General features: G+C 44.6%; 1 protein-coding gene across 1 annotated transcript; it reads left to right on the top strand.

The window, feature by feature from the left end:
* The first annotated feature begins 14,541 nt into the window (after positions 1-14,541).
* LOC115073673 (uncharacterized protein DDB_G0271670-like) lies at positions 14,542-15,618 on the top strand. Its single transcript, XM_029572286.1, has 2 exons — positions 14,542-14,604; positions 14,686-15,618. The coding sequence occupies exons 1-2, from the start codon at positions 14,542-14,544 to the stop codon at positions 15,616-15,618; spliced, it is 996 nt and encodes a 331-aa protein (XP_029428146.1).
* The last annotated feature ends 11,768 nt before the right edge of the window (positions 15,619-27,386 follow it).

Below are 27,386 nucleotides of genomic sequence, written 5' to 3' on the forward strand. Positions count from 1 at the left end.
TTACACGTCCAACACTGCTGTCAGAGCAACTGGACTGCAGCACAGAACAAAGTAACAGGGCAAAAGGAAAAAAAGCCAACAAAACGCCCTTCTTCCATTTTGTATGGTTTTCAACAAAATGCTCTGAAATTCAGGATCTTTTGTGTCAGTATTTGCACCTCCCCAATGAAACGAGCACGAGAACATTTTTTTTTGGCTTGCACGCTCTTATGGAGAAAAGATGTCACCAGCAGCACCTGAAATAGCAGCAGGGGAAAAGCCGCCAGGGATTGCTCCTGCTCTGCGAAGATTGGAATGGATTTTCAGAGATCGTGGGCTTAGAGGGTCTGACGGATGTAGGGAGCACTGAGGAAAGGCCTGGCAGGGATTTTTTTTCAGTGGAAAACAAAATTGTGTTCATTTTTCTTTTGTTTGAAAAAGAAAATGAAATGTATTAAAATTTCTCTTGCTATTTCAATGAAAGCACATCTGCAGTGACTAGGCTGCTGCTGAAAATTATCCTAAAGAAGGCTAAAATATGCAGTAAACTGGCGAGCGGCAAGTGTAACATTACCCGGATAGTCAGCAGGACTTCCCCAAATAAATCTGGCGTTCAATACGTGTGGATAAAGCCAGGTCAGCGAGTGGTCAATATTAAAAAGGCTTGTTTAAGAAGCTTTTCAAGTTACCTGGACAAAACCCAGTGTTTGAATATTTCCTGACCCTGCTGACTGCAGACATTTTGAGTGCACAAAGTTTATCCGGAGAAAAAGGGGCATTGACGGAGGCGTGTTCCAGGCTGGGGCTGAACTGTAGCCCATCAGCACACACATTGTATACTCTCTGGCTAAAATTACATAAGTGTGTGTGATTTCCTGCTAGTAAAGTTACGTGCATCACGTTATCCATGCATATTCAGTGCACATTAGCACATCATTAGCTTTCTGAATTTAGGGACTGTGCTGAATTTCCCACACAGTTTTAACATCAGCCTGCGTGTTAGCTGCTCTTATCTCACTGGGTTTAGAAGGCGCTCTGTGCATTTCTAAGGTTAAAGGGAGCATACAGGGACCAAATGTCATGCCCAGGACCTATAAAGTGGGCTGTATTTGTAATTTGCTTGCTAACTCATCCTAAGAATATGAAATGAAATTATTTTCCTAATTATAGAAGGGGGCTCAGAATATTTGGAGTCTTTGCTATTTAGGCCCCTTTCTGCCACAGACAAGGTTTCTTAGCTGTGGCCAATGCAGACCCCCGTTTCCCTTCCCCCGCACACTCTGCAGGACTAACAACAGTCATTCAGTAAAGATGTCCTTATCATGGAGACCTCTGAGCAGAGAGGAGACCACCCCGAGAGACGAGAGAGAACGACTGAGACGCACTGCTATCCAGGGCAGGCCAGTAATTTGGTGAACCCCCCCTCCCCCCAGTGAAGTTTCACTGCCCTGTTTGGTGTCCTGGGCAATTGCCCTGTTGGATCCCCACATAATCCGGTCCTGAGCAGAAACAGAAGGAGACTTACCGCTGCGTTCACACCAGTGTGTTGCAAAATTTCATTTGGAATGCACGCAGTATCTACCTAAAAAGTAACACAAATACTATGTGTAGGATCAGCAAATTGCGAATAGGCAGCTCATTTCCACCAGGGCTCATGCAATGCAGCCAGCCCAGCACCCACCCGTGAACACAATCATATTTTGTGTGGAGTTTCCTGCCAGTTTGGGATTTACTCTGTCAACCTGAATTGAGGCGTTGTAAAACTTGCATAGAATTAGTTTTCATTAAACTATGAGGGACATATCTGGATTAGAGATTGATGAGTGGGAGGTGATAAAGAGTTTTCCCATTGTTGTATTGAGCCTTGTCCTGGTCCATTAGTGACATATCTGGATTAGAGATTGATGAGTGGGAGGTGATAAAGAGTTTTCCCATTGTTGTATGGCAGATATTGAGCCTTGTCCTGGTCCGTTAGTGACATATCTGGATTAGAGATTGATGAGTGGGAGGTGATAAAGAGTTTTCCCATTGTTGTATTGAGCCTTGTCCTGGTCTGTTAGTGAAACTGCAGAAGGCGTTGCCTTTTCGTGGATAAACAGGGGAAACCCTAGAAAACATGAGACTGGATCTAGTGAAGCTTGAAGAATGGCTAAGATTTAGTATTACAAATAAGAAAGGGAAGGTAATAATATCATTTAGCAATACTTTTATTACAATTTCTGAAAAATATCCAATACAAACTTACAGCAAAGAAAACTGCAAGAACATATTTGCTTAAATTAATTTAATAAGCTGCTCCCTAGGCTGTGCCCAAAACCCACATAATTTGAAATTCTTAAGTGAGCGAGTGGTGTTTTCATTTTAATATTATGTGGGTTTTGGGCACAATCTAAGCTGCAATTTAAATGAATTTAAGCAGCTATTTCTTGTAATTTCATTTGCTGGGTTTGTATTAGATATTTTTGTGAAATTGTAATAAAAGTATTGCTAAATGATATTACCTTCCCTTTCTTATTTTTAATATTGTATGAAGTAAGGGAGTTTGTTTTTTCTGCATTCTGCTAAGATTTAATGCTAGAAAATGCAGGGCCATGCATTTGAGTTGCAGAATCCCAAGGGAGTGGTGCATTGTAAAGAGCGACCTTCTTCCATGCACAAAATAAGAATGAGATCTGGATGTGTGATACCTGACGATCTTAAGGTGGCCAGAAGGATGCTTGGGTGAGACCTCATGTGCAGCCCTCTGGAGACCGGTCAGGCCAGTCAGCTGACCATCTCTCATCACAGAACAGAAACCTTCCCTGAGGCTCTCCATGCACAAAATAAGAATGAGATCTGGATGTGCTGATACCTGACGATCTTAAGGTGGCCAGAAGGATGCTTGGGTGAGACCTCTGGAGACCGGTCAGGCCAGTCAGCTGACCATCTCTCATCACAGAACGGAAGCCTTCCCTGAGGCTCTCCATGCACCCCTGCTTAATTGTTTTCACTTTGGCAGTGGTGACTCACTGGCCTCACTCCCACAATTACCGGGTGGTGGGAAACACCGGCCCTGCCTCTGCTGGCTGAATCTCTCCTATTGCTTTCTCTCATGCTCAGACTGTGGCAAAAAGTCAAAAACCAGTTTGCCCCTTCACCCTGGAACATCCATGGGCGGCTTACCCAGACCCTAATTCTTCTCTGGCTCTGCCTAAATCCCCTTCACCACCAATGCAAGCAAACATTTTCTCTTTTTTTTTTTTACTTATTCAGAGGTGGGGAGGGAAAAGAGAGAGCATGAGACAGTCAGTGACGGTGTGCAAATGTATGAACGAGAGAGAAGCATGTGAGAGAAGCATGCGTGAGAATGAACATGTGTGTTAGAGAGTGTGTGTGCATATATGAGAGAGGAGAAATTTGTGCAAACCCTCTCGACTTATCCATGACAGGATGACTGGAAATATAAAGTTCCCAGTTATGCAGCGTGTGGATTTTTAAAATTCTTATTCGTTTTAATTATTGGGAAGCATTAGATGTCTTTTGAAATATGTTATTGGTGGTTGGGAAATATTTTAAAATTTCAATATGAAGTTTTAATTATTGGATGTTTTATTAGTCAGAAGTTTTATAATATTTATTTTTTTCTTAGCGTGATTTTACTATTATTGATGTTTTATTGTTTGATTTATGAGGACTGGTGGTTTGTTTTTCCATTGTTGCACTGCATGCAGAGTTTGGCTTCTTGCGGTTTCCAGTTCAGTTTTTGACAGTACATTTGGCCGAGTATGTCAGTGGACCTTCCATACTACAAAACATTCCTGCCCAGATTCAACCATCTAGTAAAGCTACCACTAAAATAGCATCAATCAAGTTCTCCTCTATGGGAGTGAAATCTTAGGCCTATACAGGACAGAGAGAATGCCAGTACATACCCTTTACTTCAAGTTTACAAAATCCTGAGATCAAAATTCCCCTCCAATAAAAGGGTGAGAGCTGATACTTCCCCTTAGCACTCAGCATATGATAGAGGTCTTTAAGATCATGAGAGGTCTTGAATGAGTAGATGTGACTCGGTTATTTACACTTTCGAATAATAGAAGGACTAGGGGCATTCCATGAAGTTAGCAAGTAGCACATTTAAGACTAATCGGAGAAAATTCTTTTTCACTCAACGCACAATAAAGCTCTGGAATTTGTTGCCAGAGGATATGGTTAGTGCAGTTAGTGTAGCTGGGTTCAAAAAAGGTTTGGATAAGTTCTTGGAGGAGAAGTCCATTAATGGCTATTAATCAAGTTTACTTAGGGAATAGACACTGCTATTAATTGCATCAGTAGCATGGGATCTTCTTAGTGTTTGGGTAATTGCCAGGTTCTTGTGGCCTGGTTTGGCCTCTGTTGGAAACAGGATGCTGGGCTTGATGGACCCTTGGTCTGACCCAACATGGCAATTTCTTATGTTCTTATGTTCTTATAAATTATGGTGTCACCTCACTGTAACAACATATTAGCTAGTACATCTCAGTAACACTATGTAATAATTCAAAACCCTATAAAAAATGTACACAGAACCTATAGCAAACCTGCCATACCACATTAACTGCCAAACAGTAATAACCCTACCTATGAAAAGACTACACTACAAATATTATACTGAGCCCTAGAACACCAATACACCTCTTATTAGGAAAACAGAACGTCCAGGCTGCTATGGATTCCTACACAGAAACTGCATGCTAGCAGAAAACCTCACCTCAGTCACTCATGCAGAACAGAGACAAACCCTCACCAAATGCAGAATAAAGAGACCCTAAAGTATACATAGAAACATAAAAACAAAACCAGAACTGGAAACCGCTACAAGTCAGACTCTGTATACAGCGTAATAATGAAAACTAGAAATAACATTCCTCATTAAACATAAAATACAATCAACCACACAAATAAATCATACATCAACCATACAAATAAAAAGAATAAATATTTCAAATCAGTTGACAAATAGAATAACATTCAATAATTAATAATGCCTATAAAAATGTTTAAAGATTTACCCATCATCAATAAAATATTTCAAAACAGCAGACACATCAAATAACACCCAATAATTAAAGCAAATAAGGATAAAAAAAATCCCCTGCACGTCAGACCAGGGAACTTTAGATTTCAGTCGCCCTGAGATTGTCATGGATTGAAGTAGGGCACAGAAACTTTATCTTTCCTCTCACATACACACACATGTTCGTTGTTTCACACACTCACATGCACTCTTTCGTTCTCACACACAGGAACGGCCGCACTTTGCTGCATGTGTGTCAGTGTGCCCGCAGAGACATAGTGATTTTATAACTTGTGTGCACATATGCGTGCATGCTATAAAATAGACTGGTCGTGTGCACGTGTGCCTGTTTTTAAGTTGGAGCATGCCAGGCTGCATAAAGCCAGATTCTACGGCATAAGTCGGGGAATTTTAATAGGGGCACGTGTCCACAGTTTTAAAAGGGACAATTTCCCCAGTTCATCCACTAGTTCATGCAGTTAACAGCTAGGTCGTCCCCGTCCCCCCCCCCCCCCCCCCCCCCCAAGTTTGATAGCCTGTACTCCCCCGAGTTACCCCAAGCCCTTTAAACCCTCAGAAATGGTGCTTTTTAATTTACCCCTCCTTCATAGCATGAGTAAACTTATGCGGCAGGTGATCTGGGCACACGGCCAAGTGCATATGTATTTACGCACGTCTCATGGCCTCACCCCGAAACGTCCATGTCCTACCGACTACACACACCATGCCTCCTTTTTGAAATCCAGTGAGAGGTGTGTGCAGCAGGAGATATGTGCACATCTGGGTGGCTTTTAACATTCGATTGGTGCGCACAAACCCAACTTGTTTATGCATCCCCTAATTGACGTGTGCGCCAGGCTTTTAAAATCTACCTTCCAGATTCCATCACACACTCGAACAGGCTTTCTGATACACTCGCAGGCGTTCTCTCACAAACTCTTAAGCTCTCACACACACACACACACACATGCACACAAACAGCTTCTCACACATTGCTCACACACCTTTTTGCATGGTTTCCTAGTTGGTACCACAGCAGTTCACGTGAATATAATATACATGTTGTTGTAAGTGATATTTTTACCTCAGAAGACTGCGCTTTGAATGTCCTTTTTCATGTAAACTCTGTTATTATAAATGCATAATTTTTTATTGTATGTTGAGGCTATATAGGGAGAGGGAAGGTGAGGGCACAAGGCTGTAAGGTTCACCCAGGCTACCTAAAGCTTTCCAATGTTCCTGCTGTAAATTATCCTGGGACTCAATTCAAAGTCTCTGACCAGGTTTCTCCACACAGAATTTACATTTTGGGGGGATCATTTTTATCACTTTTATTATTTATTGATTTATTTTAGAATTTACGTATTGATAACAGCTGGATTTTGTTGATTAATTTGAATTTTTCAAGTGCATAATTAATTCTCTCATATGGGACATAAACATTAGGTTTTGTATTGGTGTTGAAATATTTAGTGGTTTCAAAATTGAAAGAATGTGCATTTAGATCTCTATCCAGAGTAGATTCATACAATATCCATGACACAGTCTGCCAGATAACCCATCCTGAAGTTTGGTGCCTTAATCTAACCTTACGGCAACTGTAAATAATGCTCAGATACACAGTTATTGTTAGAAAAAAAAGAAGTTTGTAACTGGTTGCATTAAACTCCACAGGTATATGGGGGTAGAGGGAACGGGGATGGCAGGCAGGACAGTAATTGTTTGCACAGGGCAGCAAAATGGATAGAACTGGACCTGGCTTGGTGAGCATTATGTGACCTCACATCCTCCGTCACTAGAGGGTCTCCTGGTCAAGAGGCTTTCACACAATCACAGCCAAAGAATGATGGGCAGAATACCCTAAGCAAAAGGGGTCTAGCTGACAGGGTAGCCGGCCTAATATTTTATGCAAATGCAGCAAGATGCCATGATTACTTCAGAAGGCAATGGTTGCTATACCTTGCATTCATAGTCTTATGTAATACAAAATCTCCACACCATTACCATTTAGGTAGATCAGAAAGAGATGCTTAGGAATTAATCTGAAGATCTCTTTCTTATCTCTTCCGGTGGCATGATGTCTGTTTGGCTTCTCAGGCCTCTCTTTTCCCACAGGTTCTATGTTTCATGAGGCTGGGACTCGCTTCAGTCTGTAATTAGTTTTCTCTCAGCCTGTCTCATCCAAGGCTGGCTCACATGGGAGTGAAAGCACCTACTAATGCCACGTGACCCTTCGACTGGAAGGTTATCGTTTGCATGAAGTATTGATGGGTTGTGAGGGGGCAGGGGTCCGGTCCTCCTGCGCCCGGGGGCATATATATTATACAATGCTTGGCTCTAGGGTTTGAATGCACAGTTAGAGATGGGAAGGCACATCAGCTGACTTGCACATGCAGCTCTGTATCTACAAGTGTATTCCCATAGCCTGATATACAAGTCCAGTAACTTCATTTTAAAATATTGGTTTCATTACCTACGGGGCTGAGGTTGAGGTGTTTACTAATTGCTTAGAGCAAGAAACATTTTTATGCTAATAGGATCCAACAGACTTTGAATACATTTCATTGTCATAATGAGTACAGAGAAGACGTTAGTTTTACCACAAAATCCTTGACTGCTCTGCAGAGATTTGCATGTGCTGCTTCAGTTTTGAATTTCTGAAAGAGATTAAAGAGAATTAATATCGAATTGTATTCTCTGGATTGGATTTAACAGACTAAAATGTCCTAAAAAGTCTTTCAGGATCATTAAATTGGTGGAATAGTTTAATATGCACTAGAGATGCATTCTGATTGGCTGCTTGATGGGTCAGGTAATTTCTGTACTCAAATGCAAAACATTACTCGGCATTCTGGGAAGAGAAGAGAAAGAGCATCCTGGGAAGTGCTACAGTGCTCGTTGGTTGCTGTCTGAATGCAATTCCCCCTTTCCCCCGCCGTTGAAGCAGAGAGCGATGATGGATGATGCAATGATGCTACAGTGCCCCCCTCAGCATGAGGATGATGGAGAACATCCTTAACCAATAAGCCTTCACTCCATCATCGCTCTCTGCTTCAATGGCGGGGGGAAAGGGGAATTGGATTCAGATAGCAACCAACAAGGACCCAACTTTTACAGACTGGGAATCTGTTAAGCAAGGGAGTAACCTGCATGGTGAGGCAGATATTACCATAAGCTTGCTGGGCACTGGATGGACCGTTTGGTCCTTTTCTGCTGTCATTTCTATGTTTCTAATTATGAGCGACTCAGCCTCCCTGGGTCCTCTCTATCTCCATTCACCAGGTTCACTTGCCAGCCATGCTCCCCCAATCCTGAAAGCAAGACTTCACTGATATGATAAACAATTCTCAAAAACTAATCAAACATGTATTTAGTTAGTAGAATAAAAAGGTAACATCTACAACTTGCTTGACCTTGAAGTCTATGAAAGCAAGTCCTAAATAGAAGTCTTTACCTGATATTCACAGTATGCTTTGATAAGTTTCTCCACAGACACAAGAGTCATATCCAGGTCTTTAACCTATATTAAAAAAAGAGTTTTTGGTCCAAATGTAGAATGAATGAAACACTTTATAATAAAAAATCCACCCCCAACTCTAACCAACATATCATGAAATAATTTCTAAAATCAGCAAATTGGCAAAAGAAGTTCACAGGACTTGTCTAATGCTCTTGCTGTTGAGGACACTCATTGAAGGTTCATCTTGAATCTAAAAGACTTCGGGATCCGAGCCAGCTCAGTAGCACCAAAGTTAGATCATGCCAGGCAAATATAACTAATTTCTTCAGTTGGATGAGAATAGAATTGTTTTATGGCTGTAATGTAAAAGAACTTGGTATAAGCTGGCCCTGAGACTGGGGCTCGTTCCTGCTGCTTTCATCCTCAGAGAGACTGCGGGAGGGGTATAGGGGACATGGGGGATTTTGCTTACATTTCTTGGCAAATAGTTTGTGCTGTTTCCCAAAACTAATATTCAAACATTTTTCTGGGCTTTTTGAAGAAATATTAATTCGTTTCATTTGAAACAAATGGAGCTGAAAACAGGCTTTTTGTGTTAAAATTTGCCATTCGTTTTAGACAAATGACATCCCTATAAATATCCACCTCTGATGATATTATATTAGTGAACCAGCTAAGAGTTATACTCAGAAACATAAAGGACAGTATCATATCAATAACTTCTTTTTTTAAATAAATTAATTGTAAATCAAGACCCTTTCCCTCCAATCAAAAACCCAACATGTTAGAGAACATGGAAGTATTAAAGATGAGCAGTACTTAGTTACCTTTATCAGGGACACACGGATTTCCTGAGTAGCTCTTATTGCTAGTGTGCATGTACTTTTGTTTCATTCAAGCAAAATAGGAAATGTCATTGTTTCCTATTTGATTTCATTTTATTTTGAATGTGAAACTAAAGAAAAATTAATAAAATTTTGTTTTTCCATTTCTTGTCATTTCCAAATCCCTTCCCCCAGTCTCCCCCCAGCTTACCAGCTATCCCTGGGGTCTTTACAGGGCAGAAGCAATTGCCAGTGTCACATTTCAAACTAGCACCAGCTGACCTAAGGCCAGCACCATTTTGGAATATGGTACCACTGGGCCAGGGGAACTGAGCTTCACTTCTGTTCCATGATTATCCCATGGTAGTGGATCCAGGGATGCACACCTCTAATTACTAATTACCCCTAATTCAACATGCACCCAGGATCCAGCACAGGAGCTTATGTAAATAGGACATGCTGAGTGCATGGCAGAAGTATCACTTTCCAGTCACATTCTCAAAGACTTGGTCACCTGTTATCCAGGGAAATATGGAGTTACCCACATAGGGATGACTTTGGCAGGTTAAGTGGATTTCCAGCCATCTAAAACCATGCACATATGTTTTGGGACAGTGTTCTGGGGCAGTTATTAGATATACATGCATACTTTATATTCTCTAAAGGTCTAAGCTGCTAAAGTGCTTCACTTTACTCCCCCATTAATTCCCCTACATTACCCTTTTAACTCTTCTTTCACACTCAGTCTATGCTGGTGCCTTGCATTTCATAACTTCCTTTTCTCATGCTGGGTTATTGAACTCGTGGACCCTTGGACAGAGGTAGAATTGGTGCAACCTACAGGGAGAAGCTCTGCAGGACCTCCCCCCTATTGGCAGGTGGCGTCAGACAAGGCAGAGGCCCAACTGGAGTTTCACCTTTGCCAGCCCAAGTTCCCGATGGGTTTGGCCTTTGAGTGCCAGGACTAGCAGGTCTTAAGCGGGGGCCTCTGCTGATGGTTGGAAGGTCCATTGAGTCACTGGGCCAGAGTAAATGTAGTACAGGTGAATCAGGAAGCAGGCTGGGGTCAGTGGCAGGTGACATTCGGGAATGTCCAGGAGGCAGGCTGAGGTCAGTTACCGGATATCCATCTGAAGGGAAAAGCAGGGTGGATAGGCAGAGGCAGGAAGGCAGGTAGATGAGGAGACATGGAGAACTGAAGAACTGACCACAGGAGCTGGATACAAAGACAAGAACCACTGAAGACAAAAGCAAGGACTACTGGAACTGAACACGAGGACAAGGAGCTGAAACAGAAGACAAACGTTGAAGCAACTTTCACTACTAAACAGTAGGGAGACCTGTTGCTGAGGCAAGAAAGAGGTGCATAGAAGGGCCTTTTATAGGCCTAGCAGAGTGAGGCCATCAAGGGGGCACCATTGTCCCCTTCCTGCCATGGGTCTTGTAAAACATAGAAACATAGAAACATAGAAACATAGAAATGACGGCAGAAGAAGACCGAATGGCCCATCCAGTCTGCCCAGCAAGCCTCACACATTTTTTCTCTCATTCTTATCTGTTACTCTTAGCTCCTTGTTCTATTCCCCTTCCACCCCCACCATTAATGTAGAGAGCAGTGATGGAGCTGCATGCAAGTGAAATATCTAGCTTGATTAGTTAGGGGTAGTAGGGGCAGTAACCGCCGCGATAAGCAAGCTACACCCATGCTTATTTGTTTTACCTAGACTATGTTGTACAGCTCTTGTTGGTTTTTTTTTTTTTTTTTTTTTTTTTTCTTCTCCCCTGCTGTAGAAGCAGAGAGCCATGCTGGGCACACATGCGCCTAAGAGGACCTTGGACGATCATCGACAGTGTCCCACCATGCCGGGGAGCTGAGCAGTCTGTCGGCATCAGGGAACAACTAGTGAGGCCCGGCCTGAGAGGTAAGTGAAGCGGTTTGCGGGAGGAGCTTGCACACCAACAAATACAGCAGTACCTAAGAGAGTGGCCCAATTGTCCCTGCACTCATTGATGTAAGAGCGGAGGAAGGTCTTGAGAGTCTGATTGGTCCACTCTGCTTGTCCATTTCCTTAGGGGTGATAGGCAGTAGTGAAGTCCCACAAGATGCCAAATTTTCTACAGAGGGAGTGCCAGTATTTTGCAGTAAATTGTACACCTCAGTCTGATAAGATGTGCCTTGGCAGGTCATGCAGATGAAAGACATGAAGAGTAAACAGGCATGTCCATTCTAGTGAGGACAGAAGGCCCGGTAGTGGAATGAAATGTACCATCTTATAAAAGGGGTTACAAAGCGTACAGGTGCAAGGGAGGCAAAACAAACAGGTGAGCACGGGTAAGCATGCGATATAGCGGAAACAAAACCGATGCAAGGGATTACAAAGCGTACAGGTGCAAGGGAGGCAAAACAAACAGGTGAGCACGGGGAGGCATGCGATATAGCGGAAACAAAACCGATGCAAGGGATTACAAAGCGTACAGGTGCAAAGGAGGCAAAACAAACAGGTGAGCACGGGTAAGCATGCGACATAGCGGAAACAAAACCGATGCAAGGGATTACAAAGCGTACAGGTGCAAGGGAGGCAAAACAAACAGGTGAGCGCGGGTAGGCATGCGATATAGCGGAAACAAAACCAATGCAAGGGATTACAAAGCGTACAGGTGCAAGGGAGGCAAAACAAACAGGTGAGCATGGGTAGGCATGCGATATAGCGGAAACAAAACCGATGCAAGGGATTACAAAGCGTACAGGTGCAAGGGAGGCAAAACAAACAGGTGAGCACGGGGAGGCATGCGATATAGAGGAAATAAAACCAATGCAAGGGATTACAAAGTGTACAGGTGCAAGGGAGGCAAAACAAACAGGTGAGCACAGGTAGGCATGTGATATAGCGGAAACAAAACCGATGCAAGGGATTACAAAGTGTACAGGTGCAAGAGAGGCAAAACAAACAGGTGAGCACGGGTAGGCATGTGATATAGAGGAAACAAAACCGATGCAAGGGATTACAAAGCGTGCAAGGGAGGCAAAACAAACAGGTGAGCACGGGTAGGCATGCGATATAGAGGAAACAAAACCGATGCAAGGGATTACAAAGTGTACAGGTGCAAGGGAGGCAAAACAAACAGGTGAGCACGGGTAAGCATGCGATATAGCGGAAACAAAACCGATGCAAGGGATTACAAAGTGTACAGGTGCAAGGGAGGCAAAACAAACAGGTGAGCATGGGTAGGCATGCGATATAGCGGAAACAAAACCGATGCAAGGGATTACAAAGCGTACAGGTGCAAGGGAGGCAAAACAAACAGGTGAGCACGGGTAGGCATGCGATATAGAGGAAACAAAACCGATGCAAGGGATTACAAAGCGTGCAAGGGAGGCAAAACAAACAGGTGAGCACGGGTAGGCATGCGATATAGCGGAAACAAAACCGATGCAAGGGATTACAAAGCGTACAGGTGCAAGAGAGGCAAAACAAACAGGTGAGCACGGGTAAGCATGCGATATAGCGGAAACAAAACCGATGCAAGGGATTACAAAGCGTACAGGTGCAAGGGAGACAAAACAAACAGATGAGCATGGGTAGGCATGCGATATAGCGGAAACAAAACCGATGCAAGGGATTACAAAGCATGCAAGGGAGGCAAAACAAACAGGTGAGCATGGGTAGGCATGCGATATAGCGGCAGTAAAGATCACCTCGGTCAAGAATAGGGTGTAGTGTAGCAGTAATATAAGGTGGAGAGGAGATGAATCTTCTCAGGAAGGGGGGGTCAGAGGCTGCAGTTAAAAAGAAGGGGTCTGGGGAGGAGGTGGCAGAAAATAAAGGCAATGCACAGTGCCAATCAGAGGGAGAGAGGAGGAGGACTGAAGTGAGGGGAGGCAAGTGGCCTAGGATTTAGGAAGGCAGAACAAGTGGGCCATAGTTACAGGCCAAACAGCAAGGTTCCATTTCTTCCCTGAAGGTCAGGAGATCAAGAGCTGGCCTGATGTTCAGCGGGAAGGGACAAATCCAGCAAATGTTGGCTAGAGCCCTGCATTCCCTTGGGGGCAGGTACTGCCAGGCAGTTTGTGCATGGGTAGGGAGGAGAGGAGTAACCTGACGGAATTTGCTAGAGTTGAGCAAGCTCCATGCAGCTGTAGCATTTTGTATGAGCTGCAGCCCATGTAAAAGGCACTGCAGTTATCCCGGCAGGAGATCAAAGAGCGGGCAGAGGTGGAGATAGACGCTGACTTTCTAACAGATAGAACTTGAGCCTAGAAAGTTCTGTAGCTTTAGCTTTCAGGTCATTACTCAGTAAGCTGACCAGCAGCAAAGTTTACCCCTATAGCATTAGCCCAATATTCAGTGGCACTAATTTCCTGTTGAATATAATTGGTTAAAATTATCCAAGTATCTTTGCTCTTGGCCTGCTTACTGAATATTGGCTTTAAAAATGCAGTTGGGCAGAGCAGCCCTCAAGATTTTCCCCCTCCCTTCACCATCGCCAGGAGAAAAGCAGAAAGCGAGGAGTGAGCAGGTCTTTCCTGAATAATAAAATTTAGCAGCAAACAAGCCCCACCCACTCCAATCCCCTGAATAACAGAAGGCAGTCCCCCTCCCTCCTGAACCCTGCAGCATTAAAGGGATATGGGGTCCTGACACTGACACTGACATGCAAATAAGTTCTTCTACGGTGAGGAGAGAAGTGGAGATGCTGTTTGCCCAGTTCCCACTGGCAGATGATGCACCTGTCCTGCAGCTGTGCTCGTCTCACAAACCCCGCAAAGCAGGCAGAAATCGTGCTTTGTCAGGCAGCGTAGAAAAGCTTCTTTGCACGTATCACTAATGCATCCTGTCTAGTCAAAGCATGGCCATGAATCTACTTCTATTGCACTTCATTTGTTAATGTTTGCATTATTACCTTTACATAAGAGATCCTCTTTCTGGTTGCCTTCTTTGTTTTTTACATTTCTTTTATATATTTTTATTTTTAATTTGGTTTTCTATAAGATTTATTTATTGATTTAGTCATTTGTATTTATATTTTTGTTTTTATTTTATGAATATTGTTTCTTATATGACATCCTGTACTTAAGTGGGTTTTTAGATCTAATATTGTTTCTTATATGACATCCTGTACTTAAGTGGGTTTTTAGATCTAATATTGTTTCTTATATGATATCCTGTACTTAAGTGGGTTTTTAGATCTAATATTGTTTCTTATATGACATCCTGTACTTAAGTGGGTTTTTAGATCTTGCAATGCAATTATTGAACTCAAAGAAGCTGAGGATCAGAGAATTAATCCTGCAACCCGATAACCCCGTGAGCACTGGCTACATCTCTAATTTGTGTAGAACTTACCATAAGCTGCTTCATGCAGTCAACAAGGATTGAAACATCGAGACCACCAGCACCACCTCCAGTGACACCACCAGCTCCGATGACGCTACCAGTGAACCCACCAGCACCTCCAGTAAGGCCACCAGTGATGCTGCTGCTGCCACCACCACCTCCTCCAGTGAGGCTGCCAACAAGCCCACTAGCAAGGCCGCCAGTGAGTCCATCAGCACCTCCAGTGAGGTCACCAGTGATGCCACCACCACCTCCAGTGAGGCTGTCAATGAGCCCACTAGCAAGGCCGCCAGTGAATCCATCAGCACCTCCAGTGATGCTGTCAATGAGCCCACTAGCGAGGTTGCTGCCACTACCTCCAGTGAGGCCACCAGTGAGCTCACCAGCACCTCCATTGAGGCCACCAGTGATGCCACCACCACCTCCAGTGAGGCTGTCAATGAGCCCACTAGTGAGGCTGCTGCCACTACCTCCAGTGAGGCCACTAATGAGCCCACCAGCACCTCCAGTGAGGCCACCAGTGATGCTGCTGCCACCACCACCTCCAGTGAGGCTGCCAACAAGCCCACTAGCAAGGCCACCAGTGACTCCATCAGCACCTCCAGTGAGGCCACCAGCACCTCCAGTGAGGCCACCAGTGAGCCCACCAGCACCTCCAGTGAGGCCACTAGTGATGCTGCCACCACCACCTCCAGTGAGGCCGCCAATGAGCCCACCAGCACCTCCAGTGAGGCCACCAGTGATGCTGCCACCACCTCCAGTGAGGCTGCCAATGAGTCCATTAGCAAGACTGCTGCCACTACCTCCAGTGAGGCTGCCAGTGAGCCCACCAGCACCTCCAGTGGGGCCACCAGTGATGCCACCACTACCACCTCCAGTGAGGCCACCAATGAGCCCACCGGCACCTCCAGTGAGGCCACCAGTGATGCCACCACCACCACCTCCAGTGAGGCCGCCAATGAGCCCACCAGCACCTCCATTTAGGCCACCAGTGATGCCACCACCACCACCTCCAGTGAGGCCGCCAATGAGCCCACCAGCACCTCCAGTGAGGCCACCAGTGAGCCCACCAGCACCTCCAGTGAGGCCACTAGTGATGCTGCCACCACCACCTCCAGTGAGGCCGCCAATGAGCCCACCAGCACCTCCAGTGAGGCCACCAGTGATGCTGCCACCACCTCCAGTGAGGCTGCCAGTGAGCCCACCAGCACCTCCATTTAGGCCACCAGTGATGCCACCACCACCACCTCCAGTGAGGCCGCCAATGAGCCCACCAGCACCTCCAGTGAGGCCACCAGTGATGCCACCACCACCACCTCCAGTGAGGCCACCAATGAGCCCACCAGCACCTCCAGTGAGGCCACCAGTGATGCCCCTGCCACTACCACCTCCAGTGAGGCCACCAGTGATGCCCCTGCCACCACCTCCAGTCAGCCGGCTGAGACTTTCAGCATCTGCAAAAAAAATATGAAAAGGTAAAATTGTATTTGTTTAAATTTCATTTTTTTATTTTCCTTTCCAGCAAAGCAGATTATATTCAGGTACTATAGGTATTTCCCCATCCCCAGAGAGCTCATAATCTAAGTTTGTACCTAAGGCAAAGGAGAGTAATGCGACTTGCCCAAGGTCACAGGGGGCAGCAGTGGGATCTGAACCCTGGTTTGTATCTGCTGTTCTAAGCACTGGGCTACTCCTCCACTTTCTAACTTAACTGCTTAGTGATTTGCATTAAATATTTGTTTCTTCTCCCAGGGGCAGCAAATTGTATTTATTACATAAGAACATAAGAACATAAGAAATTGCCATGCTGGGTCAGACCAAGGGTCCATCAAGCCCAGCATCCTGTTTCCAACAGAGGCCAAACCAGGCCACAAGTACCTGGCAATTACCCAAACACTAAGAAGATCCCATGCTACTGATGCAATTAATAGCAGTGGCTATTCCCTAAGTATAATTGATTAATAGCCATTAATGGACTTCTCCTCCAAGAACTTATCCAAACCTTTTTTGAACCCAGCTACACTAACTGCACTAACCACATCCTCTGGCAACAAATTCCAGAGCTTTATTGTGCGTTGAGTGAAAAAGAATTTTCTCCGATTAGTCTTAAATGTGCTACTTGCTAATCCCTGAGGCACTCCACTGGCCACTCCCTTCCACTGAGAAAATTGTCCATTCAATCCTACTCTCTGTTTCCTGTCTTTTAGCCAGTTTGTAATCCACGAAAGGACATCACCTCCTATCCCATGACTTTTTACTTTTCCTAGAAGTCTCTCATGAGAAACATTTGTCAAATGCCTTCTGAAAATCCAAATATACTACATCCACCGGTTCAACTTTATCCACATGTTTATAAACTCCTTCAAAAAAGTGAAGCAGATTTGTGAGGCAAGACTTGCCCTGGGTAAAGCCATGCTGACTTTGTTCCATTAAACCATGTCTTTCTATATGTTCTGTGATTTTGATGCTTAGAGCACTTTCTACTATTTTTAACATTTAACATTTAATATAAATATTAGGCTTTACATAAATTGATCAAATAATTGTTATAGTGGAAATGAAACCTGTTGGAACAGCATTCAGCTCAGTTCACAATCGCACTAATTAGTAACGTGTGGGCTTAGTGGCAGCCGAGAACCGTGGGCAGGGCAGAGCCTCGAGCTGGGCACCAGCAGTGCTCACTCTCACTCTCTGCTGTGCACCAGCAGTGCTCACCCTCACTCTCTGCTGGGCACCAGCAGTGCTTACCCTCGCTCTCTGCTGTGCATCAGCAGTGCTCACGCTCGCTCGCTCTCTGCTGTGCACCAGCAGTGCTCACTCTCATTCTCTGCTGTGCATCAGCAGTGCTCACCCTCACTCTCTGCTGTGCATCAGCAGTGCTCACCCTCACTCTCTGCTGGGCACCAGCAGTGCTCACCCTCACTCTCTGCTGTGCATCAGCAGTGCTCACTCTCACTCTCTGCTGTGCACCAGCAGTGCTCACCCTCACTCTCTGCAGTGCATCAGCAGTGCTCACCCTCTGTCTGCTGTGCACCAGCAGTGCTCACTCTCACTCTCTGCTGTGCACCAGCAGTGCTCACCCTCACTCTCTGCTGTGCATCAGCAGTGCTCACCCTCACTCTCTGCTGTGCATCAGCAGTGCTCACTCTCACTCTCTGCTCCCTGGCTCTCAGCCTGTGCTTGCTCCAGCTCCACTCTCCCAGTTTGCTGGCTCGCTTGTGCCCCTGCAGCTCTGCACATTAGGAATGAAGAATATGTAGGCTTCCAATTTTATTTTATTTTTTGTCGTGAAAGGGGGGCTGATTCACAACCAGACCCTGTCTAAATCCACCAGTGCTGTCACACCTATGTGTAATGCCAAGGGGTCATAGGTTGGTACAGTAGATCTGTTTTTACTGAGGCCGTGCTGCTACTGAGTTATACTTAACGGAGAAGTTCAAAAGGTCATTCTAAGGTTATCAGAAGAGGATAGCTAGTAGGAAGAGTCACGTGGGTAGCCTTTCCTCTAAGAAAAGCTTAAAAGGTTAACTTATTGGGTTTATTCCAGAAAGGATTGAAGGGACATCCCCAGTAGGTTTGTGTGTTAAAGGTGTGCGTGGCATGTGTGATACTAGTAGCCAATGGCTGTGTGAATTGCAGGGCTATGAAAGGAGTATTGCTGTCTGAGGAAGGGATTTGGAGTGCCTGGAGGAGCAAAAGAGGGAGAAATGTTTAGTGCCTCATTCTGAGGTGCTGCAAATTAGCTGAGTGAGGATTACAAATGTCGGAGGAGGATTACAAAAGAAGGAGAAAATCATCTGAAGGTCTCCAGCAGCATCAGGGGAGCCAGAGAGCAGTTTGTGGCAGGCGTTGTCCTATCAAGTGCCTATGTGAGGAGTCTGGTGGTGGTGGTGGGGACTGGCTGGACCTAAGGAGGAAAGGTCGCAGCTGGTGTGCACAGGGCCCCGGGACTGATGTGAAAAAGGAATGGCGTGCAAATGTGCAAAAAAACCTGTGCAAGAGCAAATACCTGCGCAGAAACCCGCAGAAGCCCCGATGCAGAAAGCCGGGGACGTGCGAGTGCAGTTTGACGGCCTCAGCGGCAGCATGGGGAGCTCTGGAGCAGCCACGGCAGTCTCACTGGCTTCCTGCTCCGGCTCGTGACCCATATGGCCTGTCTCCTCTTGACTGTCGGGAGCTCCCCTCCGCTATCCCATGCTACCCCCACAGCTGGGCCTTCCTCATTGGGACATTCTCCTGCTTATTGAGTGCATATACAGCACCTCTATCGGTTTTCCCTGTCGAATATGTAATCTTCATCAGACACCAGGCGTTTACCCATGCAAAAGAGCATGCATTGTTGCAATATATTACAGCGATGCATGTATAAACACTCAGATATGCAGCAGAATCAGAGTGGGCATGGCAGATACGAGCTTTAACATTTACTCTGCCCTGACCCAGGTGCCTAAGAACCCATGTAAAAAACATGCATTAACAGTTCTCCCTGCTAGTGTGGCTCTTTGCATTGCCTGTAAATACATAATAACCTTCTTTGCATGTTATTTGCATGGGCCTGTGCTAAACCAGCTGTGGGTTTTTGCACTGGGGGGGGGGTTTCGGCGCTAAACATTTTATTCATTTTATTACATACACGTGTAATATCAGTGCAGGAAAACCCGCACAATAACGAATGCAAAAACCCAGTAATGATTTCCCAAATCAAAGGCTGGGCCCTGGAGACTTTGGGATATCTGAAATCTGAACAGCTTCTGAAGCGTGACTAAAGTGTGTTTGCTTTCTGAGAGAGAGAGAGAGAGGAGGACCTACACCTAGGAGTCCCTTCCCCCGGGTCTGAGAAAGGAGAAAAAATCCTTGGTCGCAACTTCGGAGAGGTATTGGAGAAAGACTGCAGGTAATTTCTCTAGGCTCCTCAAGACCGTAGGAGAATGCTGAATAAGAATATAAAGTGGAACTGTGAATTAGAATTGAGATAAAATAAACTGTATTGCTGTCTTCAAGATTGAGGAAGTGGATATAGAGAAGTGCACTGGTTGGAGTTTAATATTCCTAACATTGAGGAATCTGATAGATTGGGCTATTTTGGAGCTTGGTACTACTGAACTGATTCCAGTACTGTATTTCAATTATCTGTGTTTTCCACTTGCCTATCACTTCAGTACATAGTTTAGTTTTGGAGCACAAGTAATGAGTGAACAATGTGTTTTTCTATAGTGCCTTCTGCTCAGTTAGCCCTGCCCCAGCCTGGGAGAGCCAACCAGAGCTCCCCAGGGCTCGGAAGGTAGCCCCTTGGTACAGAGGTCACATATACATGAAATAAGCTTAATCAATTGTCCCTAAAGTAAAAAGTGCCTCTAGAATATCCAAGTGTAGCCCATATCAACTGGTGAAGTCTTGGTTATGTACATTTGCATAAAACCTTGCTTCATGCATCACAACGATTCACTACCATGTTGGAACCTTTTTATATTGCCTGCTAAGGGCTATGCTGGATGAGTGCATTGAGCAGAATATAAATCTAAATAACTAAATAACTACATTTCTAACTCAGGGGTTCTCAACTCCAGAACCGTAGCCTACTTATGGCCAATATGGCCTCAGCCATAGGCATTGGTACCCGAAGGGAAGAAAATGTCACCTGCCATTGCTATCAGTATCAGCCTCGCTGGAATTAGCAGCATGGCCAGAGGGGCCCTAGCAGGAGAAGCAGCATGGCTTGCCTTGCTGGAAGGAGCAAAAGGTCAGAGCTGAGTAGGCCTCCACAACCCAAAAAAGAAGTCATCCCATTGACTGTGGGGGCTGAAAGAGGAGACTGCTGAGTTGCTGCCACTTCTACATCAAGAGCCACTGATATTACTAGCAACGGTAACATGGAATAGACTTAGTTTTGGGGTTCTTATGGCTTGGATTGGCCACTGTTGGAAACAGGATGCTGGGCTTGATGGACCCTTGGTCTGACCCAGTATGGCATGTTCTTATGTTCTTATGTGAGTGAGAGAAGATGTGTGTGAGAGTGGATGAGAAGGTGTGTGTGGGAGTGGATGAGAAGGTGAGTGTGGGAGTAGGTGAGTGTGTATGTATGAGAGTGGATGAGAAGGTGTGTGTGAGAGTAGATGAGAAGGTATGTGTGAGAGTGGATGAGAAGGTGGGAGTGGATGAGAAGGTGTGTGCAGGAGTGGATGAGAAAGTGTGTGTGGGAGTGGGTGGAAAGGTATGTGTGAGAGTGGGTGAGAAGGTGTGTGAGGGAGTGGGTGGAAAGGTATGTGTGAGAGTGGGTGAGAAGATGTGTGTGGGAGTGGGTGAGAAGGTGTGTGTGAGAGTGGGTGAGAAGGTATGTGTGAGAGTGGGAGATAAGGTATGTGTGGGAGTGGGTGAGAAGTTGTGGGTGAGAAGGTGTGTGTGGGAGTGGGTGAGAAGGAATGGATGAGAAGGTGAGTGTGGGAGTAGGTGAGTATGTGTGTATGAGAGTGGATGAGAAGGTGTGTGTGAGAGTAGATGAGAAGGTGTGGGTGAGAAGTTGTGTGTGAGAGTGGGTGAGAAGATGTGTGTGGTAGTGGGTAAGAAGGTATGTACAAACTTTCTCCTCTCTCACACACATGTTTTGTGTCATATAAACATACACACACACACACACACACACACACACACACACACGTTCTCATACACAAAACAACCCCCTTTCCTCTCTGCAAACTCAGGTCATCTGGAAATCAGAAGCTCCCAGGTATGGAGCTTGGGGGATTTTTATAAAATCTTTATTAGTTTTATTTGTTGGATGTTATTTGAAGTCTGTTTTGAAATATTTAGATGGTGTTTTGAAAATTTTCGAGTTTTTAATTATCAGATATTATACGGTTCGTTAACTGGTTTGAATTATTCTTTGGTTTTATTAAGGTTCTCTAATAGAGTATGGGTTCAATCCAGTTTGTTGTAGGCTCCCCCATGTGGGAGAGGTCAAATGGTGCCTTCTTCTGATATATATAAGCCCTGATCACTATTTTGCTGTGGAAGATTTTGTTTCCCTTCTGAGTGTCCGATAGTTCTGATTATGTTGAAAGAGTAAGGCCACGAAGGTTCTCAACAATGAGACGGGGACACAGATGGAGTCAGACACCCTTCCTTCATTTCTCAAGAAACACTTTCATTTATGTCTTCTTTCTTCTGAACTGGGAATGGTTTTCCTTTTACGTTTTCTGGGTTTCCCATTAACCAGGGGCTCAGGTTTGTTTTTGTTTTTTTTAATATCAGCAAGGGAGAGGTAGCATCACTGAGAAGAGACCTGTGGATCAGCTGTATCTAGGAGGGATGACTTCCAGCCATCCATAGGAGAAGGAGCTCAGCCACAAACACACTCTCTTTCACACATACTTCCCCATACACACACGCTTGTGCTTTTTCACATGTATGTTAACTTACACACATGCACTCTCATATTCCTGCTCACTCACGCACATGCATGTACCCTGTCTCTCACACATAGTTCACTCATGCGTATACCCACACATGTATGCTTGCTCTTTCTCACATGTATGTGTATATATATGTATATATTTATATGTTATTAATAATCCTTTATGTTATATGTAAGTTTACTTTGTATGTTAATTGTATGTCTGAATGTTTTTAGGTAAACATCACGTGGAATGACGGTATATATAAAACATATAAATAAATAAGCAGGGCCCGGTAACAGATTTTAGGAGAAGAGGTGTATACTAAGTATCAATCTGATACGCGTCGGAGAACGAGAGTACTTGAAAGAGAACTACTGGAGATGTACGACGTATGTGACGTTGTATGTGGAAATCTTAAATTGCACTAACATTCTACTTGCTGATCACATGGGAGGGAAGCTTAAAACTAACCCTAAAACCATGAAGAGGAAAGAAGAGACAATTGGCTATACCGTCTTAAACTTCAACAAGACCTCAAGGGGTCACAAATTTATTAAAAAGCATCACTTGTAACCAGGGCCAGTGCAAGGGTATCGGGTGCCCAAGGAGACCCTTGCGCTGCCACCCCCCCCCCCCCCCTACCTGTTTCGGCGCAGACTGTGTGCTTCTCATGGCGTCGAGCCGTAGGGGGCCCCGAAGAGCAGCCACGTGGTGCCGCAAGCGGGGCCTATCCCTCTCGCGGAAAAGAGAAATGGTAGCAGTCAGCGCCAAAACAGGTGGGTGGGGCACGACACTGTGTGCTTCTCAGTCTCTATTTTTGTTTGCCGCGAACGGGATAGGCCCTAGGTGACCGCCGAAGGGATGGGCTCCACCTTAACCAGGGTGGAACCAGACTGCTGGCGCTAACCTTTAAAAAGGAGATAGAGCAGCTTTTAAACTAGAACAAAGGGGAAAGCCGACAGTCGCTCAGCAGCGCATGGTTCGGAGAGAGGTATCTTTAAAGGATACTAATGATGCATTAGAATTAGGGCATCCTGACAGTGAGGTTCCAATAATTAGAAAAGTAGTCCAAGTGCCTGTAACTAAAAACTCACCTGAGCTAAAAAATTCTTACTTATCCCTATCAATTAAAAAGCAGAATGAAAATGCAAACAAAAAACAAACTTTGAAATGTTTGTATGCTAATGCCAGAAGTCTAAGAAGTAAGATGGGAGAATTAGAATGTATAGCAGTAAATGATGACATAGACTTAATTGGCATCTCAGAGACATGGTGGAAAGAGGACAACCAATGGGACAGTGCTATACCAGGGTACAAATTATATCGCAATGACAGAGAGGAGCCCCCGGGAGGCAGTGTGGTGCTTTATGTCCGGGATGGCATAGAGTCCAACAGGATAAACATCCTGCATGAGACTAAATACAAAATTGAATCTTTATGGGTAGAAATCCCTTGTGTGTCAGGGAAGACTATAGTGATAGGGGTATACTTTCATCCACCTGGTCAAGATGGTGAGACGGACAGTGAAATGCTAAGAGAAATTAGGGAAGCTAACCAAATTGGTAGTGCAGTAATAATGGGAGACTTCAATTACCCCAATATTGACTGGGTAAATGTATCATCGGGACACGCTAGAGAGATAACGTTCCTGGATGGAATAAACGATAGCTTTATGGAGCAATTGGTTCAGGAACCGACGAGAGAGGGAGCAATTTTAGACCTAATTCTCAGTGGAGCACAGGATTTGGTGAGAGAGGTAACGGTAGTGGGGCCCCTTGGCAATAGTGATCATAATATGATCAAATTTGAATTAATGACTGGAAGGGGGACAGTAAGCAAATCCACGGCTCTCGTGCTAAACTTTCAAAAGGGAAACTTTGATAAAATGATAAAAATAGTTAGAAAAAAACTGAAAGGGCAGCTACAAAAGCAAAACGTGTGCAAGAGGCGTGGTCATTGTTAAATAATACCATTCTAGAAGCACAGTCCAGATGTATTCCACACATTAAGAAAGGTGGAAAGCAGGCAAAACAATTACCGGCATGGTTAAAAGGGGAGGTGAAAGAATCTATTTTAGCCAAAAGAACTTCATTCAAAAATTGGAAGAAGGATCCAACAGAAGAAAATAAGATAATGCATAAACGTTGGCAAGTTAAAAGTAAGACATTGATAAGACAGGCTAAGAGAGAATTTGAAAAGAAGTTGGCCATAGAGGCAAAAACTCAACAGTAAAAACTTTTTAAAATATATCCGAAGCAGAAAGCCTGTGAGGGAGTCAGTTGGACCGTTAGATGATCGAGGGGTTAAAGGGGCACTTAGAGAAGATAAGGCCATCGCAGAAAGATTAAATGATTTCTTTTCTTCGGTTTTACTGAAGAGGATGTTGGGGAGGTACCCGTACTGGAGAAGGTTTTCATGAGTAATGATTCAGATGGACTGAACCAAATCATGGTGAACCTAGAAGATGTGGTAGGCCTGATTGATAAACTGAAGAAGAGAAAATCACCTGGACCGGATGGTATACACCCCAGGGTTCTGAAGGAACTCTGGGATGTATACCATCTAGTAATGTAATGTATTATAGTCAGTTTGCCAGATACAGTTAATGGTGGGCCTAGGTTTGCACAGATTAGGGATCTGCTCTGCTTCTTGGTTATTTAGACAAAATTTGAAGTTTGTGTTGGAGATTTTTTGGCTCCGTTCTGTTGGTGATGCGTGATCCAGGGATGCACGATTGATAGAAACTGAAAATCCTTGATGCCTCTTTATTCTCCGGCTGCAGCATTTTTGTATCTAGAGAATGTGTGTTCCTGCATTTCTAAGGCCAGCACTGGAAGGGGGAGAGGTAAAATGTGCCCACCCCCAGGAATCCATGCCAGTCTGAAGGGGGAGGGGAGTGGGGTGTTTGCCCTTCCCAGGAGCAGGTATCAGTTGGGGAGAGCTGCCATTGGGTGCCATTAGCCATGTCTGTGTTATCACTGATGATAGTATGAATGCAGTCAGACCCTCAACTCAATTTGTAGCCTAAATAGTTCTCAACTACATTCCTTTTAAAGAAAGTTTTTATTAAGGAAAGAGCTTTTATTTCTTGCACCTTGTTCTTCATAATATAACGTGATCCACATGAAAATCCTGTTTAATTTTCCTTGGAATGGGGGAATGTGCTGGAAGTCACACAGCTCATGCAGGGCTGAATGTGAATGAAACTACTATTCTAGCAATTTTCAAAAGCCATTTACCCGCATTAATTGCATTTAATGCAGGTAAACCCTATGCACATTCAGTGGCTTGCATTGTAGCAATTTCCAGAAGCCCACTTATAAGTGTAGCTTGCATTTACACATGTAAAACCCAGTGTTAAGTGCACTTAATGCAGTTAAATCCTATGGACCATTCAGTGGCTTCAGAAGCCCACTTACAAGCTTGCATTTACACATGTAAAACCCAGTTTTAAGCGTATAGATTATTTTGAAAATTCACCCCATAGAGTAAGTGAGCTTCAAAGCATTCTGGGTATTGACATGCAAATGAGCACCTAATGAGGGTAATTTTCAGTTATGTTTCCCAAGATGGATCGCCCTGCCTGAAGGTCACAGTGGCTGTGGACTTTCATGTGTGGGTACTTTTTAGCCGCTGTAAAAAGATAAATTGTATGGGGGTGGCATTAGGGTAGGGGAGTAAGCAGCACACACACGATGACTTTTTCCAAATGTACGTGTGCTGTTTTGTCCCCAGTTGGCTGCTCACAGGAATAGCAGGTGAAAACTGACATTTATTTATTTATTTATTTATTTGAAACTTTTATATACTGGCATTAGTAAGCATACATCATACCGGTTCACAATGTAACTAGTAGGCTGAAATTACAATCAACGGGGAGGGGAAACAGGGAGGAATATACATAGAGCAGGAAGGTTAGAATTAAAGCAATTAACAAGAGCAACGGGCTATTTACAGGTATATACAAGGAAGCTTAAACAGTTTACTTCCAGGTGTCTATAAACAGGGTACAGGTTGGGTGAGGGTAGGTCTGGAAGGGGGGGGGGGGTGTGAGGATTAGTCTGGGTAGGCTTGTTGGAAGAGCCATGTCTTAAGTTTTTTTCTGAATTTAAAGTAGCATGGCTCAAGCCTGAGCGAGGTGGGCAGGGCGTTCCAATGTTTGGGTCCTGCAATGGATAGTGCACGATCCCTAGTAGTGGAGAGGTGGGCTTTTTTTAATGGGGGAATAGAGAGTGTGCCTTTGTTGATAGATCGAATGGGTCGATCAGAGCGTATGGGACAGAAGGGATCGTCAAGCCAGTTAGAGTTGTGTGAATGGATAGATTTGTGTACTATAGTAAGGATTTTAAAAAGAATACGGGATGCAATAGGGAGCCAGTGGAGTTCTTTGAGTATGGGGGTGATGTGATCGGCTTTCCGTGAGTTGGTGATAACCCTGGCAATGGCATTTTGGAACATCTGTAGGGGTTTGATGGTGGATGAGGGTAGGCCGAGGAGGAGGGCATTACAATAGTCGAGCTTTGAGGAGAGGGTAGCTTGGACGACAGTACGGAAATCGTGATAGTGGAGGAGGGGTCTGAGTTTCTTCAGAATACTGAGTTTGAAGAAACCTTCTTTGAGGATGGTGTTGATCTGTTTTTTTAGGTTAAGTTGCTGATCGAGAATTACCCCAAGATCTCTTACGGTTGGTTGGGACATTGTGGAGTCGAATGCTGGGTCGTTGGAGATAAAGGGTTTAGGAGGGAGGTGAGGAGAGATGAGGAGCAGCTCTGTTTTGGAGGAGTTTAGAGCGAGGTGAATGTTGGTGAGGAAGTCATTTATGTTGGCAAGGCATGTGTTCCAGAATGCAAGGGTATCTGAGAGAGAGTTGTGAATGGGTATAAGGATTTGCACGTCGTCAGCGTAGAGGTAGAATTTGAGGCCGAGGTCTGTAAGGAGCTGACATAGTGGTGTAAGGTATATATTGAAAAGGGTAGAGGAGAGGGAGGAGCCTTGGGGGACACCTTGAGATAGGGGATAGAGTGTGGAGTTGGCATTTCCTATTTTGACTGAGAACTTTCTATTAGATAAGTAGGATTTAAACCATAGTAGGGCTAGGCCTGAGATGCCTATTTCTGCTAAGCGGTTGATGAGGTGGTTGTGATTGATGGTATCAAAGGCAGCTGAGATGTCGAGGAGGGCGAGGAGATAACAGTTGCCTTGGTCCATGCCTATGAGCAGGTGGTCTGTGAGAGAGAGCAGGAGGGTTTCGGTATTGAGGTACTTACGGAAGCCGTATTGGGCTGGATGCAGTATGTTATTGTTTTCAAGGTATTCTGTGAGTTGGATGTTCCCAATCTTTTCCATAATTTTGGAGAG

This window comes from Rhinatrema bivittatum, chromosome 1 (assembly GCF_901001135.1).
Source record: "Rhinatrema bivittatum chromosome 1, aRhiBiv1.1, whole genome shotgun sequence".
Lineage (NCBI taxonomy): Eukaryota > Metazoa > Chordata > Amphibia > Gymnophiona > Rhinatrematidae > Rhinatrema > Rhinatrema bivittatum.